Source organism: Cebus imitator, unplaced genomic scaffold (assembly GCF_001604975.1).
Source record: "Cebus imitator isolate Cc_AM_T3 unplaced genomic scaffold, Cebus_imitator-1.0 Scaffold6, whole genome shotgun sequence".
Classification (NCBI taxonomy): domain Eukaryota; kingdom Metazoa; phylum Chordata; class Mammalia; order Primates; family Cebidae; genus Cebus; species Cebus imitator.
The window spans coordinates 12,511,117-12,529,451 of record NW_016107321.1 but is presented as its reverse complement, the minus strand read 5'-3'; the positions used below and the strand labels follow the sequence as shown (position 1 = coordinate 12,529,451).

The 18,335-nt window shown below is 38.7% G+C and overlaps 1 protein-coding gene across 18 annotated transcripts in view; it reads right to left on the bottom strand.

Moving 5' to 3' along the window:
• Window positions 1-18,335, bottom strand: part of SYNE1 (spectrin repeat containing nuclear envelope protein 1) — a 529,474-nt gene that overhangs the window by 142,126 nt on the left and 369,013 nt on the right. For 14 of the 18 annotated variants that reach the window (XM_017537464.2, XM_037742153.1, XM_037742143.1 and 11 more), the window contains 3 exons: window positions 14,968-15,159; window positions 6,378-6,512; window positions 5,308-5,417 (listed from right to left, as the gene is read on the bottom strand). In XM_017537464.2, coding sequence (XP_017392953.1) covers window positions 5,308-5,417; window positions 6,378-6,512; window positions 14,968-15,159 — 437 coding nt within the window. The remainder of the gene's footprint in view (window positions 1-5,307; window positions 5,418-6,377; window positions 6,513-14,967; window positions 15,160-18,335) is intronic. The other 4 variants (XM_017537473.2, XM_037742137.1, XM_037742144.1 and 1 more) reach the window with 1 other exon arrangement.

Sequence of the window (18,335 nt, the reverse complement as noted above, 5' to 3'; positions counted from 1 at the left end):
GAGGGATAGTACAGGACCTGGGGAGGGAGTACAGGACAGGGAGGGATAGTACAGGACCTGGGGAGGAAATACAGGACATGGAGGGATAGTACAGGACCTGGGGAGGAAGTACAGGACACGGAGGGATAGTACAGGACCTGGGGAGGGAGTACAGGACACGGAGGGATAGTACAGGACCTGGGGAGGGAGCAGGACATGGAGGGATAGTACAGGATATGGAAGGAAGATCCTGCAGTCATCCTTAAAGGTAGGCAGTAGTGTGACATCTGAGATTGGTATACCTTGTATTTATTTATTTGCATATTTTTGAGACAGGGTTTCACTCTGTCATCCAAGCTGGTATGGCCTCATGTGACCACAGCTCACTGCAGACTCCAAATGCTGGGCTCATGCAATACTCCCACCTCAGCCTCCCAAGGACCTCCCATGCACCACCAGACCTGGCTAATTTGTTTTTTTAATTCTTTGTAGAGACGAGGTCTCACTATGTTTCCCAGTCTGGTCTGGAACTTCTGAGACCAAGTGATCCTCCTGCCTCAGCCTCCCAAATGTATGGATTTCTGGCATGAGCCACCACGCCTAGCGAAATTTGACTTTTAGAGTAAGACAGACATAAATTATGACCCTCACTCTAGCACATTAAATGTGACACTGGATAATTTGTTTCACTTCTCTGTGCCTCTGTCTTCTCATCTTTATGCAAGTATCTATCTTGCATAATTATAAGAATGAAAGAGAATACATGCATAAGGCCTATAACCCTATCTGACAAATAATGGTCACTCAATTAATGGGGATTAATAATGATGAAAATGGGCTGGGCCGGGCCTGTAATCCCAGCACTTTGGGACCCCAAGGCAGGTGGATCACCTGAGGTCACGAGTTTGAGACCAGCCTGGCCAACATGGTGAAACCCCATCTCTACTAAAAATACAAAAATTAGCTGTGTGTGGTGGTGCACACCTGTAGTCCCAACTACTTGGGAGGCTGAGGCAGGAGAATCACTTGAACCTGGAAGGTGGATGTTGTGGTGAGCCAAGATCGCACCACTGCTCTCTGCTTGAGTGACAGAGCGAGACTCCATCTCAATAAATAAATAAAATAAAAAGATGAAAACAAGAACAACCTAGGGAGGCTGAATTTCAATGGATCTTAATTTTTCAGAACCTTTGAAGTCCTAAGTAAAACCATGTCATCTAAAAGGCATAGTAGATATTGATTAATATTGTGATGCAGGGCCTTTTGCTCAAGTGAAGGGAAAGAGCAAGAGTGTTGGCAGGATAAAACTCTATGGTACCTCAAAGCCAATTATTCTTAGAATAAAGGTAAATATAACAGTGTCTTTAGGTAAGTCTCTAGAAATAAGCATTAAAATTTCTACAAACTGGCCTGGCAGTGGTTCACACCTGTAATCCCAGCACTTTGGGAGGCCAAGGCAAGAGGATCACTTGAGCCCAGGAGTTTGAGACCAGCCTAGGCAACATAGCCAGACTCTATCTCTGCAAAAAAAATTTGAAAATTAGCCAGGCATGGTGGTACATGCCAGTAGTCCCAGGTACTTTGGAGGCTAAGTCAAGAAAAATCATTTGAGCCCAGGAGTTCAAGGTTGCAGTAAGCTATAATCACACCACTGCACTCCAGCCTGAGTGACAGAGTGAGACCCTGTCTCAAGAAAAAAAAAAAAAAAAACAACTCTTTAAATCTATAACACAAGAATTCTACTCCTAGGATATAATGCAGAGAATCTTGCCCACCTGAGAGACAGGTAGGAAGTTGATTTAAACAATGCTAAAAGCAGTACTCTTAAGGCCAGGCATGGTGGCTCACTCCTGTAATCCCAGCACTTTGGGAGGCCAAGGTGGGTGGATCACTTGAGGTCTGGCGTTCAAGACGGTGAAACCTCATCTCTACTAAAAGACACAATTAGCCAGGCATATTGGTGAGTGCCTGTAATCCCAGCTACTCAGGAGGCTAAGGGAGGAGAATCACTTGTACCCAGGAGGCAGAGGTTGCAGTGAGCCAAGATTGCATTACTGCCTGGGCAACAGAGCAAGACTCTGTCTCAGGAAAAAAAAAAAAAGCACAATAATAATAATAATAATAATAATGGCAACAGTGTAAATGTCCAGCAATAAGAAAATGGGTGAATAAATTATGTTCACAGAATAAAATACTATTAAACAGTTAAAATGATAACTAGATCTATATATATCAACATGAATATATCTCAAAAAAAATGACAAGTAGAAAAAAAGCCAAAAGATAATTGATACCTTTAGTCGAGTATCATAATATTAGTATCTGAATTTTTCTATTTTTTAAAAATTCCATATTTAAAAAAAGCTTTGAAGTTCCTATGAGATTACATTTCTTTATTGCTTTTTTCTTTTGTGTTAACAGCCTATAGCATAACACTTTTAATTCATCTGTGTTTACATGAAAATTTGTAATAAAACTAGGGGAATATTTAATATTTATATTCCTACATTTAATCATTGACGCATGTACAACACCAGTAACAAACATTTTTTAACATAGCCTTTTGTTCCCCATGAAAATTATTATTCTTTCCTTCTATATTTATATCAACAAATTTCCAGTCGCTTTTCCTTAGTAATCTTGGAAGGTACCCTCTATAAGTAACATACTACTTATTCCTTATATGGCAAATGTATGAATATATAAAGCAGGTAATGCCCTTCCCACAGGGGTTTCCTTCCACAAACCAAGTCATATTTATAGCCTTAGAAAAGCAGCTAGTAAGTTAAGGGCTGAATACCAGTCTTTCTCCTAGCAAGGTTTACATATCTGTATCTATCTATCTATCCATCTATCTATCTATATAGATAGATAGATAGATATTTACTTTGGAATGTAGATATCATTAATTCATGGTTAGTTGAACTGTAATCAACTGCATATAAAGGTGAAGTTTCTTAAGAATTTGTGTAAAAGGTAAAGAATTTATAGTCTTTAAAGTGATTCTTACATAGAAAGCCAGTACTGCACTGTAAACTTATTTTTAAAATATTTTTTATATTTGAAAGAGCAACTTATAATTGTTTGTATTTCATTTAGGTCCTTTCCAAAGCTAAAGGCCAAGGAAAGAAAAAATAATTATGGCAAGAAAGTGGCAGAAGATCCCTTCTGCTCCTTTTGTGATGATACATACGGAGAGGTGGCGATGCTGGGTGGGTTCTTTGTTGAAATATTTGTTTAGCAAAAATATTCAGAAAATGAGGAAGATAAGTAAACATTGTAGAGAGACTGAAAACTGAAAATTTAGGAATGCAACGTGACGGCAAGTCTTGGTTCAATCAACATGAAAGAAACAGTCTCATTTTGGGTTTATTACAGACACACATTCACGGTCTCATTATCATCTTTAAGCATGATACACAACAGAGAGTTTTTAAACCCCTTTAAATATATACTAGTATCTCAATTTTTCTACTTTGTAAAAACTTTATTTTATATTATATATATATATATTATATTTACTTTTTTTTTGAGATGGAATCTTGCTCTGTTGCCCAGGCTGGAGTGCAGTGGCGCGATCTCAGCACGCTGTAACCTCTGCCTCCTGGGTTCAAGTAATTCTTCTGCCTCAGCCTCCTCAGAATCTGGGACTACAGGCACATGCCACTACAACAGGCTAACTTTTGTATTTTTAGTAGAGATGGAGCTTCACCATGTTGGCCAGAATTATCTCCATCTCCTGACCTTGTGATCCACCCGCCTTGGCCACCCAGAGTGCTGGGATTACAGGTGTGAGCCACCATGCCCAGTCTTCCCCTTTATATTTTTAAGGTGGTTTTTATAGTTTTAGTGTTATTTAAATTCAATCCCTGCCTATAGATGTCATAATACTCTTCATTCCTATTCTTTTACATTGATATTCATTAGCTATGTCAATACTTTCAACAGATTTTTGCTTTGTTTTCCTTTTCTTGAATGCCTTCCTATTTCCTACATATTTTGTCACAATATATCTGCCGAAATTGCACTTTAGTTGGTTTATTTTCCTATCAATTGCCCTCAGAATTCATACATATGTATATGTGTGTGTATATGTAACACAGACTGTATATAGTCAGCATTGATGTCATATATCAGCATTAATTAAATTGCAAAAAAATATTTTACTCCCTATCTCTTCCCTCTCTAACTGTTTTATCATCAACAGTCTAGTCTAGTTCTTATCTACACATACTCTGCTGTCAATTTTATATCACACTTTTACTTAGCATCACACATACATTTTCTGATACTGTTACACCATTTTTGGTTAAGATTATATATGCATAAAATTTTTTTTCAACTTTTTTATAACAGTGAGAATGTGTGCCTTTTAAATTATTTTGTATTACAAATAATATTTCCCAAACCATCTTCATAATACATATTTCCTCCTTTATGTTATTTCCCCTGAAAAGCAAACATTCAGAAATGGGAAATGGAGTTAAAGCTATTTGCCAAAGGATACTACCAAATTACAATGTTTAGTAAGACACAAACACAGAGGTTTCATGAAAACTTTTTTTTCAATGTTTTTGATTTCAAAGAAAGCTTTCCTGTATATCCTCTCAGTTGACATTTATCATTTTCATAACACTTCTGTGATGACAGTAGTGAATTATTATTCTAAATTCTACAGAGGAGCAAACTGAGGCTCACAGTTGAGTGACTTTTCCAAAGTGACTTTTGTGGAACTAGAATAAAACTGAGACCCGACTCCAAATATAGTAGTATTTCCACACTGCTACAATTCCTTTATTATCTTTTAAATAAAAGTTTTCAACTTGAAAATTCTCCAACTTCTTTAATTTTTCTTTTAACAATTGACTTTTCTGTGTAGAAGACTGTCCAAGTCTTCACTCCAAACCAAGATTTCAAGATACTTAATGGGGCCATGCATTTATTTTTTAGAATATTGTTAGGGCAAGATAAACTTTTATAGAGAAAATGCTCTCCAATTAGATATAATCATTCAATTGGAAACATCATGTATCTCATTTTATAATGCATTTTTATTTGATTAAAAACATGAACTCATGAGCATCTTCTGTGGACAGACAGACTGCACACACTGGAAGGAGGGCAAACCAGTTAGCTTATCACAGGCGCTGTGCTCAGAAAATGCAGCAAAATGTTCAAAATGCAGGTACATTTATGACCCTAAAGTAAAAATGAGATGACTAAATTTTACAGAAGATGTTTAAAATAAAATTTTGAGTAAGATATTTACATTTCTTCAAATGTCAGGGAAACACAATGAAGAGGAAATTAAAACATTTCGAAACATACCCAGCGCCACCAGAGGTCTCTGCCGCCGAATGTTGAATTAGAATCTCCTCTCCACGACTGGCTACTGAGCGAAGGAGACTCTTCTGCTCGGCTAATTCCTGTTCTAACTCCTGCTCAAGGGAAAGGACAAATGCAAACACATGTATTACTTCATGATTATTGCCTACAATCGTGGTTCTATCTATAAAATTCTCAGAGAATTTTGGTAGCAAGGTTTTAAGTTTGCACATTGCATAAAGCGTGTGGTTTATGTAAATACTCAAATGTATCTCCAAAGCACTCTGTAGCATTCTTTTGCTTTGATACAGGATAGCGCTAAAAAATCTAGGGAATAAAACCAATGGGCCAAGGAAATTCTGCTGGGCAACAGTGCCCTCAGGTGGTAAAAAATGAACTCTCATTTTTCAAAATCAGTAGTATCATGGTAACAAGATAGATCCTTGAGAGAAGTGGCTTTTTAAGTTCTCCACTTACTTGATAAATTAGGTTATCAATAGATTTGGCTTTAATTCTTCATTATTTGTAATAAATACTCTTGTTCTTTGTGAAAATAAAACATTTTTATATGCTTTTTACAAATAGTTAAGGTACCAATGAGAAATCATTCTTATTTATCAAAGTTCATTTGTTTCACTAGGCAATAATTAGCAATCCTATTTTGTGATGGTATGTACTGGAAAGTAAAAATACAAATTGCATTCATTTAAAAAAACATGCAATTTAGGCTTGTATCAATCCTTGAAGGCATTCCTGAGATTTATATTAAAATTAAACAGAATCAGAGGGCAAATCTGAAAAGAGTAGGTAACTCTGATAAAGCAGATGACAGCCATGTTACACTATTTGTAAATCTAAACGCAAGCTTTTCTTAAAGACTGGATTTTCAAATGACCCATCATCCCAGTGGTCACGAGTCAATACACTGAAATAGCCACAACTTGGTTCATTCAAAGAGAAGATAAAGAGACACTCTGTCTTTAGTAGAGAAGCAACTTGTCCTTCTGAAACATGCCTCTCAGGTTCTTCCCTGGACAGATCTACAGGCTAGAGAGTGGTAGGAAACACTTTACTTTTTGTTGCTGGAGACTGCTCTGCCGCTGGTGGGTCCAGGTGGTGCGAGCTTGGGCCAGCCATTCCTGGACGCCGGGGCTCTGAGTGGCCGTTAGGTCAGCATCGCTCTCCTCCTTCTCCTGTGCTGTTCCCTGCTTTTAATAAGGCAGAAATCAAGTCATGCTACACACTGGGAAACCCTAGCCAAAAGGGAGGGAAGGCTACTTTGGGGTGATCTATATAATGATATAAAAATGGGTCCACTGGGATGTGAAACCACATTAAAAAAAAAAAAAAAAAANAAAAAAAAAAAAAAAAACAGTAACACAAAACCCATCTAAATTATGGCATTTACAGGCATAAGAACCACAAACAGATAATCACACGTAGAAATGTTTGAGGGTAAACCCATGTATTTAGAAGTTAGTCTTTTAGCTGACCAGTGTGGTCATCAGATATTTCAGAATTTTTTTCCATAAAAACTTAACTCGAGATCCTTTGATGAGCTCATTTTTTAAGTACACAAAGGTAAATTGTTTCTCAAAGGATCATTACCCATAATAACTGTGTCTCTCCTGTGAAAGGATGACCTTCCCCTATGTCACCTTCTCTCATCCAGGTCCAGACAAAGAGTTTTAGAATACTCTTCCTAGAAATTTTTCTAAAAGATTAGTCATCTATGACATTTTAATGTCTTTGAGAAGCAAAAAGTTCACTGTTGTGTAAGGCATCATACTCTGGAATTCAGTAAGAGCTTAAACTTGATTCTCAGTTCATGTCGGAGAAAATGTACTGCAGCACAGATACAAGGAGTCTAAACAAGGGTTTCCCAGGCCGGCTGCACATCCTCTGTCCCACCTTTCACAGACCAGGGTCTCAACCTCTGTCACAGAGCCGCAGGTCCACCACAGGTAACTCAAGTCCCAAAGGCACTCAACTAGACAGGAAGCCTCATCCCTGATACTGGTCTGTGTACACCTTTAGTGTCTACCCTACTAGGGCCCGAGATTTAAATTATTCCTAGAATTATCTGAGTGTCTGCTGTTTATATGACAATATTTACAGACTTCCCTACATAATTAATAGACGGTACTCAAAGATGAGAACGCTTTAAGATTCTTTCAGAACCATTCAGTTAGCACATTAAAAAAAGTCATTTACTGTGGGCACATGGGGTTACCATTTTACCAATTCAAAAGCTTAACTGAGCCTTGAGAGGTCAGTGGTATGATAATTAGAGGTGAGATCTCTGAAAAAGTACCCTTCACTCCCTCTAGCATCATCACCAGAAACTGGTCCATTGCTAAGCCGGCTTGGAGAAAGTCTGACTAAGGGAGAAAGACAAGAGTTGTTCCTTCCAGCCTGATTATCCTAATGGAATTTGAAAGACGCTGAAATGTTGCACATCAAATGGGATTAGTTCTGAATGAGAGCCTTTCTACTCACATAGATTCTTATGTCAAATGACAGATTATGATTTCAATATAGCTCATTCACTACCCATTAAGCACTCACTAGAGGCTGTTCTAGGAGCTGGGAGTGTTCTGCAAAGACGCTAGATGAGGACCCTGGTGAGTGAGACTATAAACAAACAAGATAACCGAGCTGGTGATAAGGGCTACAGAGAACTTTAAGACAGATAATGGGATAGAAAGTTTTAGGGAGGCCTAAGGAAGCATCTTTAGAAGAGACAATTGCACTCTGCATGACAAGACCACCAGCCTGACAAAGATCTAGGGTGAGGGTATTCAGACCCAGTGAACAGTTGGCACAAAGACCCTAAGATGAAAGAAATTTGCTATTTCAGAGAGAACAGAGCAGTGAAGAGGACAGTAGGGCTGGTGCACCATGGGGCAGAGGAGGAATATTTCACAGGTTGCTTCCACAGAGGAGTCTCCTACCATCTATTTCTGGGGGCTGTTCCCCTGCCCCCTGGTTCCTCTTTACTAAGTGTGAGCACAGCATGGAACCTGGCCATTCCAGCTCATCCAACCTAAATGCCCACAGAGACCCTTCTCTCGCTCTTATTTTCAGAATTTTACAGTCACCATTTTAGGGGAATAGATGGGATCTGTTTATCCTTCTGTTTCTTCTTTTTTTCATAGAATCTCATGATTAAATTGCCTGAGATAATAGATTTTACCTTTATCTTTGCAAGGTGATGTCAGTGCTTGAAGTTAAAGGAAGAGTAAAACCTGTAGGTAATAGTATACATAACCCTCTCCCAGATCCTGAGCCCACCTGAGCTCAGAGGTACTTATTTCCTTTCAGATGATCCAGCCAGAGAGTACTGTTCAGCTAGAACAATGGCAGTGCAATGGTTTAAAATATGCTCGATGCATTTTGCAAGACTTTTGGAATGGGTGACTAGTGATACCCGGTTCACTAAATTCTCCACCTTCTGTGGAATTTCTCAAAGATAGGCAGTGATTTTTCTAAAGATGGGAAGTTTGGGTGGACAGGTGTTCTCCCAGAACTGGAGCCTGTGATTTTCGGCATGAAAACAGATTCTCTCTCATCTAAGAATCTACTATCTTCTAAGAATAAGCTCTAAAAGATCTGGTTCTTCCAGGCAAAGTAGAAACAGCAGTTCAAAAGGAACCTGGAGAAAATGACCCCAAGAAGTCAGTGGATGAGACCGAAAGTTGTCCCCAACAGAGCTGCTCCAGCTGCCAACGTAGTGGCTCTGGCCATGACCTGCTGACTTGCTTTTGTGGGCTCCAGGCCACTTCCTCTCTGCTCTTCTCTTCAGCAAAAATTTGTTTTTCAGAGCCCAGCCTAAAGACTCCCTTGGAAACTTCTCCCAGCCCGCAGCCCAACACATTCTTACTATGGTCTGGTTGAGAGAGGTTCCTTCAAGTTCCTTACACCAAATCTGTGCCTGGAACACTGACAACTGAAAAGTTAGATCTTAACAACTTCCTCACTTTTATATGCACAGACATATATTCAGATTTTATGTGGCTAGATTTTGTTTTTCAGTAAGTTTTTCTCTGAATGATTCAGTCATTGTGAAATTTGGACCACATAAGCAAACCATAAGACTTGGACCACAGGAAGCAAACCATGATTAAGAATCCAGTTCAAATTTCATTCTCTTTTCCCTGGGGCAAGAAGGCTTCACCAGAAGGAATGTAATTATGGTAACTACTTTCTCTGAGGTGTGATAACAGTTTTCTGCCATACCTAGGGAACAAGGAGGTTAAGTGCTTCTGTCATCAGTCCCCACTGGGTGGGGCTACACAAACTGTTTATTTTGGAAATACTAGAAGAGTAACCACTTTTGCCAGGAACATTCCTTGGAAGACGAATGAGGACTGAGCAATGCTAAACATTAAATAAAACATTTCTTTACAAAGCTTTTTATTATTTTATGGGACAATCTCTCTGTTCCTTCAATAAATTATAAAGTGTGAAAAAGACCTAAGCTTCATGAAGATACCATGTAATTTAGGAGATCTTATTACATGCCCTTATGTTCTGTAGTTCTTCATATAGAGAAGCAGCCTATTTGATGAGAAACAAAAAGGCATAGTCATTCACTGATACCCATGGAAGTCAAAGTAGTTAAAAAGAATAGAGGTAAGAGGTATTACCATTTCCCAGCTGCAGCAGCAATAAGTAATTGCATACTTACAGTCATGTAAGACTTAGGAAGGTATTCCAACCCTCCTGAATCATCCAAGCCCCAATTAAAGGGTATTAACATTGCTGAGGGCTGCATTTAATGGAAGATTTGTTTTCTGCAACTAACTTTAGTTAATTCCAGATTAAATTTAAATTAGTTTTCTACATAAAGGGAAATGATCCTTTTCATGGCAATAATAATAATAATAAACAGGGCTCCTTTTCTTTCCACAGAGGGAAAAACAATCTTCCAGGAAGCTCTAATTATTTTAAAAGATCTATTAATATTTTATATGCTGGGAACTTCATTAGATGAAAGACGATGGAATTTATAGATAGTTTAAAAATAAACAGTAACCAATTTCCATGTAGTAAAACACTACCACATTTTTCTGCATTTACACTTCACCCAATGCGGGTAGAGTCAGGACTTTACTCAATTTAAATAATTCCCTCAGACCTGGGCAGGATCTTCAGGGTGCGGGCACCACAGGGTGTGTGCACGTGCTCAGTCCAGCTCGATGATCAGTCTCAAGACTAGCCTTTCAGCATAGCAGAAGCTTCTTCTTTGTTTCAAAGAATGTGATTTGGAAACAGTTGGTTATTGTTATCAATTATTTTAACTGCTGCAATTTGAGCATTTATTGTATTACTTGCATTTAAATCCTCAGCATTTTTTCCCCTTTTTGATTATTTTTTTCCATATGTTCTAAAGAATTGTTTAAGTTAAATACTATTATCCCTTTTTTACAGAGGAGAAGACTGATCTGTAAGGACGTTGTGGGAAATCTAAGGATCTTGCCCCGGGTCACCTTGTCAATAATGGATGGGAAAAAGATAGAGACTTCAACCCTGGCTTGTGGATATGCTTTATTTGGCACACAAATAATTTTAAAATTTTAGATTTAAATGTTAACATTTAAACATTGGGAGGCTTTAGAAATAAATCCAAATTCCGTATCTCTTGAAACCAGAAGATCCAGCAATGCCACTTGTAAATTCTTGTGTGATAATAGCTAGAGCTGAGTAATAGCTGCTTCTTAGACAGGAGATGAGCTTGCCAAGGACCAGGCTGGGCCTGCTTCCCTCATTGGTTTGCCCTTCCCAGGCCAGGAGACCTTGGAATTTGTGGTTCCTGCCTTGTTTAACCCCTCCTGTGCTTGGAGTATCAGGCCACCCCTTCCCTTCCTACTTGCCTCTAGGGGTAGAGTGGGATAAGGGAGTAATAAGAATTTTATAAATGATTGCTATCCCACATGGGACACTTTTAAGGATTTCCCTTTATTTTAGTTTCTTTAGAAATTAAGTTCATTCACAGATCACCATTGAAAATGGAAGAAAGCATTACGTATGAGACCTATAATAGCTGTTTATGAAACTAGGTGAATTGCTATCTACTTTCACAGCTAGAAAATCATTCTACTTGTGTTCAATTTTAGTATCTGTAACCTTTTCTTTTGAGTTGAATTACCAAGTCACATTGCCTGTGCATTTTCAAGTGTGTAAATCTAAGTAAAAAGCTGTATTTTTTATTTGCATTTATTTATCCAACACAGAGTTCAGACATCTTTTCATATATTCACCGTCTATTCGTATTTCTTTTTCTGTGAACTCTCTCTTCATCTCTTTTGTCTATATTCTGCTATTTGATCTTTCCTTACTGTTTTACAAAAGATTTGTGGATTGTATAGTTTCTTCCCTGTTTGTCTATGTGTTTTGCTTTGTTTTACTCATCCCTCCTTGTCTACGTCTTTCAACTTGGTTATTTTTTTTGGTGGGGGGGGGGTCATACATAACTTTTTCATTTTTTGTAGTTTTATTTTTGTTTATTTATTTGTTTATTTTTGAGATGGGAGTTTCACTCCTGTTGCCCAGGCTGGAGTGCAATGGCGCTATCTCAGTTCACTGCAACCTCCACCTCCCGGGTTCAAGTGATTCTCCTGCCTCAGCCTCCTGAATAGCTGGTATTACAGCAGCATGCCACCATGCCAGGCTAATTTTGTATTTTTAGTAGAGATGGAGTTTTAAATGTTGGCCAGGCTGGTCTCGAACTCCTGACCTCAGGTAATCCACCTGCTTTGGCCTCCCAAAATACTGGGATTACAGGCATGAGCCACTGCCTATTTGTTTATTTTTTTTAGTTGGCATCTCACTCTGCTACCCAGGTTGGAGTGCAATGCCATAGTCATAGCTCACTGCAGCCTCAACCGCCTGGACTTAGGTGATTCTCCCACCTTAGCTTCCTTAGTCGCTGGGACCACAGATGTGCACCACCTTGCCTGACTAATTTTTTTATTATTTGTAGTGATGGGGTCTTGCTATGGTACCCAGGCTGGTCTTGAACTTCTGGGCTCAAGCCATTCTCCCGTCTTAGCCTCCCAAAGTGCTGATATTACTGACATAAGCCAACATGCCCTGCCTATGTATGTTTTAAAAGAAATCATAAAATTCTGTGTTGGGGGTATGCTGGCAAAGGTTTTCCCTATCCTAAGATTTAAAAAAAATTCATACATTGAGTACTTTGTAGACTTAATTTTTATATTTAAATCTTTGCTCCATCTGTGATACATTTTTCTGTAAAATATGGGGTAGAAAATTCAGTTTATCATGTTTCAACTAATTGACTATTTACAGAACGAGTCAAATTTTGTCCACTGATTTGTAATGCCACGTAAAATATTTGTCAAATTCCTTTATATACCAAATCTCTTTCTGGAATGTTTATTGTTTAATTTTCTGTTCAAATATTTATTGTGCCAACAACAAACTATTTAATTATTATAATATTGTATTTTAATATATGATTAGACTGGCTGGGCATGGTAGCTCACACCTATAATCTCAGCACTTTGGGAGGCCGAGGTGAGTGGACTGCTTGTATTCAGGAGTTCAAGACCAGCCTGGGCAACATTGGGAGACCCCCATCTCTACAAAAAAAAACAAAAAATAGCCGGGCATGGTGGCGCATGCCTATAGTCCCCACCACTCTGGAGGCTGAGGTGGGAGCATTACTTGAGCCTGAGAGGCAGAGGTTTCAATGAGCTGAGACTGCATCCATACTCTCCAGCCTGGGTGACAGAGTGAGACGCTGTCTCAAAAAGAAAACAACCAAACAAAAAAAACCACACACATATATGATAAGACTAATAACCCTTCAAAACCCCTCATTTTCAAAATTTTATATGAAATATTACATTGTTCCTCTACCTTGCTTTTTGTCTATATAAAACCCATAAATTCTCAACTTCATTTTTTTTTTTTTTTTTTTTTTNTTTTTTTTGAGGCAGAATCTTGTTCTGTTGCCCAAGTTAGAGTACAGTGGTACAATCTCGGCTGACTGCAACCTCTGCCTCAACAAGGTTCAAGCAATTCTCATGCCTCATCCTTCTAAGCAGCTGGGATTACAGACATGCACCACCACACCCAGCTAATTTTTGTGTTTTTAGTAGAGATGGGATTTCAGCATGTTGGCCAGGCTGGTCTCAAACCCCCAACCTCAGGTGATCTACCCACCTCGGCCTCCTAAAATGCTAGGAATACAGGCATGAGTCATTCTACCCAACCGACTGCATTTTCTAATTTTTATTTTTTGTTGGATTCTTGTATGGTTTTCAATGACCTAACTTCATATTTTGTAATAAGCCAGTCATCTTCCTAAATTTCTCCATTGCTTCTAAGTAGTTTTTAGTTGATTAAGTTTGGTTTTCCAGATCATACAATCATATGATCAGGAAAAAGCTGAAAAAGAAAATACATAGGTTAGTCCTAACAATCATCATCACACTGAGAAAATAGAAGCAATCAGTGAACTTCCATGAAGTTTCCATGACAATATTTATGTCCTACTTCCTACGACCATTTGGCTTCCAGCATGGATGCTTTCCATCCCTCCTCATTTTACTTTTGGAGAACAGATTGGCCTGATCCCAGCCATTAGCAGGAGAAAGGTGTAAATGGTAAAGGAAAGCGCAGTTTGGATTAGGCCACAAGAAGGAACAGATGATACCATCAGATGCTTGTAGGGTTGGAGCAGCTAATGGGCTTTGAGCTATTTGGTCCCTGGCTTACTTAGCAAGAAGGGTGGGGGGACCAAACTCTGTACTTGTTATCCTATCTGTTCCCTCCTTAACAAGATTGTTCTTGCAATCACACTCCCTTTTTCTTCTCTCTCTCTCTCTCTCCTTCTCTCCTTCTTTCCTTCTTTCTTTCCTTCTGTCACCCAGGCTGGAGGCACAATCTTGTCCTACTAAAACCTCCGCCTCCCAGGTTCAAGCAATTCTCTTGCCTCAGCCTCCCAAGCAGCTGGGATTATATGTGTCCACCACCAGGCCCAGCTAATTTTTTTGTATTTTTAGCAGAGATGAGGTTTCACCATGTTGACCAGGATGGTCTCGAACTTCTGACCTCAAGTGATCTGCTCTTTTCAGCCTCCCAAAGTGCTAGGATTACAGGCATGAGGCACAGCGCCCACCCCACACTCCTTTTACATCAAAATTTCCTCTACTTTAGTTATTTCCACCAATGTGTAAAGTTACTATTATTTTTCTGATCTTAAAATGAAATATTCAAATTGTGATGAATATAAAAGAAAAAAATGAGATAAAATTTTCTTTGACCCACTTCTTCTCCTTATAGCTTATCTCATTCCTCTGTATACCGCTTCACAGCAAACCTCCTTGAGTGGTCTTGACTTTCCCTCTCCAATTCCTCTCCTCTCATTGTTACTTTCATGTCAGAGTGCTTTCTGCCTCCACCACTCTGCTGAACTGCTGTTGTTAGGAATCCTAAAAAAATCTATTTGCAAATGTTATCCAAAGTCCAAGAGTGTAAAATTTAAACTGCATGATAAAATGTCCGTGTAAAGCAGGTACATACATGAGTATGCGTCACCTGCCAATCTGTTCCTTTACCTGGCACACCTCAGAAGGAGCACATGAATAGTGCACCAACTTTCAGCCACAGGCCAGCGGCTGGAGCCCTCACCTGCATGTTGAGCTGCTTATCGTGCAGAGCTCTCTGCAGCTCCAGCAGGCTCCCCTTGAGCCTCCTCAGCTTTCCAGCCAGCTGCTCAGCCTCATCCTTGGTGTGAGCTTTGCCCTCCAGCAGCAGGTTCTCATTGTGGACTGACAGCTCTGATAAGGCCACCACCTTCTGCTCTATTTCCACCAGCATGTTCTGCAGCAACAGAAATAAAGATGAAACTCAAACATCTCCCCAGCTCCGCAAAGACTGTTTCCCAGAGTGAAACACAGCCCTCTGGAGTCTTTCACCAAATGCACAAGCTTTCATGATTTTTTGTCATTTTCCCATGGTCTTGATGAGTAGGTAGTATATAGATCTTATTTATTTATTTATTTATTTATTTATTTATTTATTTATTTTAAGGGAGGGTCTTGCTCTGTTGCCCAGGCTGGAGTGCATTGGCATGAACATGGCTCATTGCAGCCTCCACCTACTGGGCTCAAGGGATCCTCCTGCCTCAGCCTCCCATGTAGCTGGTACCACAGACATGTGCCACCACACCTGGTTGATTTTTTAATTTCTTTCTACAAAAATGAGGTCTCATTGTTTGGGCTCAAATGACGCTCCCATCTCAGCCTCCCAAAAGTGTTGGGATTACAGGTGTGAGCCACTGTGGCTGGTGACATTTATTTGTAATTGTCTGTTATATTAGAGGAGTCCAAAAAAATTGCCTGAGCTTCTCAATTTTTCTTTTTTCTTTTTTTTTGAGACAGGGTTTCATTCTGTCACCCAGGGTGGAGTGCAGTAGTGAGATCGTGGCTCACTGCAGCCTTGGGCTCAGGTGATCCTCCCACCTCAGCCTCCCAAGTAGCTAGAGCTACAGGCACATGCTACTACACCTGGCTAATTTTTTTGTATTTTTGTACAGATAGGGTTTCATCATGTTTCCCAGGATGTTTCTGAACTCCTGAACTCAAGCAATTTCCCTGCCTTGACCTCCCGACGTGTTGAGATTACAAGTGTGAGCCACGATACCCTGCCAATTTTTCTCTATTTTAAGATTAGCTATCATATAATGAAAAAACATTGAAAAAAAACATGAAAAACATTTTTACATAGCCAACAGATAAGGAGAAAGACCATTGCTTTAGTGTTATTTCATTATTATTATATTATTTTTGTGTTAGATTTATGATAATTACAACCAATAAAAAATAAGACATCATATGATCAACTTTTTCCTTGTTAATTTAAAGAGAATCCTCTCTTTTAAAATGTTAGTGCTTTGGATTGATTTATTTTTCAGGTGTTCTTATATTTTTTAAAAATTTGATATATTGTTAATCTTACATTTCCAAAAGTTTTCTCTACATTTTTACTTTCACGTTCTGGAATAAGTCTCTGGGACTACAGGGTTTTCCTCTAAAATGGAGACTACATTAGAGAAAGAGAAAAATAGTCTTCCTTCTTCCTAGATAAAACTTAAACAAACAAAAAGACTTAAAAAAAATACCTTTTATTTTCTACAGAAATCATTGTTTTTAAATTCTGTAATTCTGCACCCTTTGAAATGTTCTTATTTATATTAAATAAAGTAATTTATTAATGAGAAAAGATACTTGATTTCCCCTATACAAAATCAACATTAAGTATATAACGTCAGGATAGGGGTGGTGACTCACACCTGTAATCCTAGCACTTTCAGAGGCCAGGGTAGGCAGATGGCTTGAGTTCAGGAGTTTGAACTCAACATGGAGAAACCCCATGTCTCCAAAAAAATACAAAAAAATAAGCTGGGTATGGTGGCATGTGCCCGTACTCCCAGTTACTTGGGGGACTGAGGTGGGAAACTCACTTGAGCCCAGGAAGTCAAGGCCGCAATAGGCTGGCATTGCACCACTGCACTCCAGCCTGCCCTAAAAAAAAAAAAAAAAACAAACAAACAAAACCCAAAACACTAGAACTAAGCAGAAGTGCAAGACTTTTATTAAATGAGAATTAAAGGATGATTTCCTGAGGATTGTTTTTAAGAAATTAACATAATTCTGTACAGGGTTGATTTTACCATTAGCCACAGCAAGTATAGTGCTGAGGGTCTGTTAGGCATTTTAGAGGCTCAAGAAAATGTTTGACTTTAAATTTTAAAATCAAAAGAAAAAACTGAATATAATAATATGAAATATATAATAATGAATCTATTGAGAATCATGTAAGTCTTTATACCACAGCAACTGTAAAACTGAAAATATATTTTTTAGCACTTTCATGGGGGAAGAGGCCTATAAAAATGAAGTGCCCAGACCCACAAAGGTCATCACGTAGTTTCAATTCTGTGTAAGAGGCATACTTATAATTATTGTGCAACTGGATTAATATTAGATTTTAATTGACAAGATTTTAGCTGGCTTAAATATAAGATTTTACTTGTTTCTAATTAAAATTTGAATTAATTTAATGCAGTAATTAAATATTTGATTTTTTTTTTTTTTTTTTTTGAGATGGAGTGTTGCTCTGTCACACAGGCAGAGTGCAATGGCACAGTCTTGGCTCACTGCAACCTTCGCCTCTCAGGTTCAAGCCATTCTCCTGCCTCAGACTCCCAAGTGGCTGGGAATACGGGTGCTCAACACCATGCCCGGCTAATTTTCTATTTTTAGTACAGACAGGGTTTCACCATGTTGGCTAGGCTGGTCTCGAACTCCTGACCTCGTGATCTGCCCGCTTGGCCTCCCAAAGTGCTGAGATTACAGGCATGAGCCACCGTGCCTGGCCTAAATATTAGATTTTTTAAAACTATTTTCTGTTGTGATTTAATATGCTTCTAGTTTCTTAAAGTAAGCTTGTCCAGCCCACGTCCATGGGCCACATGTGGCCTGGGACAACTTTGAATGTGGCCAACAGAAATTCAGAAACTTTCTTAAAATGTTATGTGTTTTTTGTGATTTTTTTTTTTTTAGCTCATCATCTATCATTAGGATTAATGTATTTTATATGTGGACCAAGACAATTCTTCTTCTTCCGATGTGGCCCCAGGGAAGCCAAAAAATTGGAGACTCCTGTCTTAAAGTATGATCAAAACACTATTTTAATACTTTGAAAAAGTCTTGAAATACATTATGTGGTTTATGGACTTTATGCATTACTATAAAAATAGATCCCTTCAGAAGGGAGAGGTAACAGTAATGTTAAAACATAAGTTTGAAATGTTAGTTTACGTGCTAACTTCAAGTGCTAAAAGGGAATGGACCAGCTGAGGGTGGTGGCTCATGCCTGTAATCCCAGCACTTTGGGGGGCCGAGACGGGCAGATCACCTGAGGTTGGGTAGTTCGAGACCAGCCTAATCAACATGGTGAAACCCTGTCTCTACTAAAAATACAAAAAAAAAAAA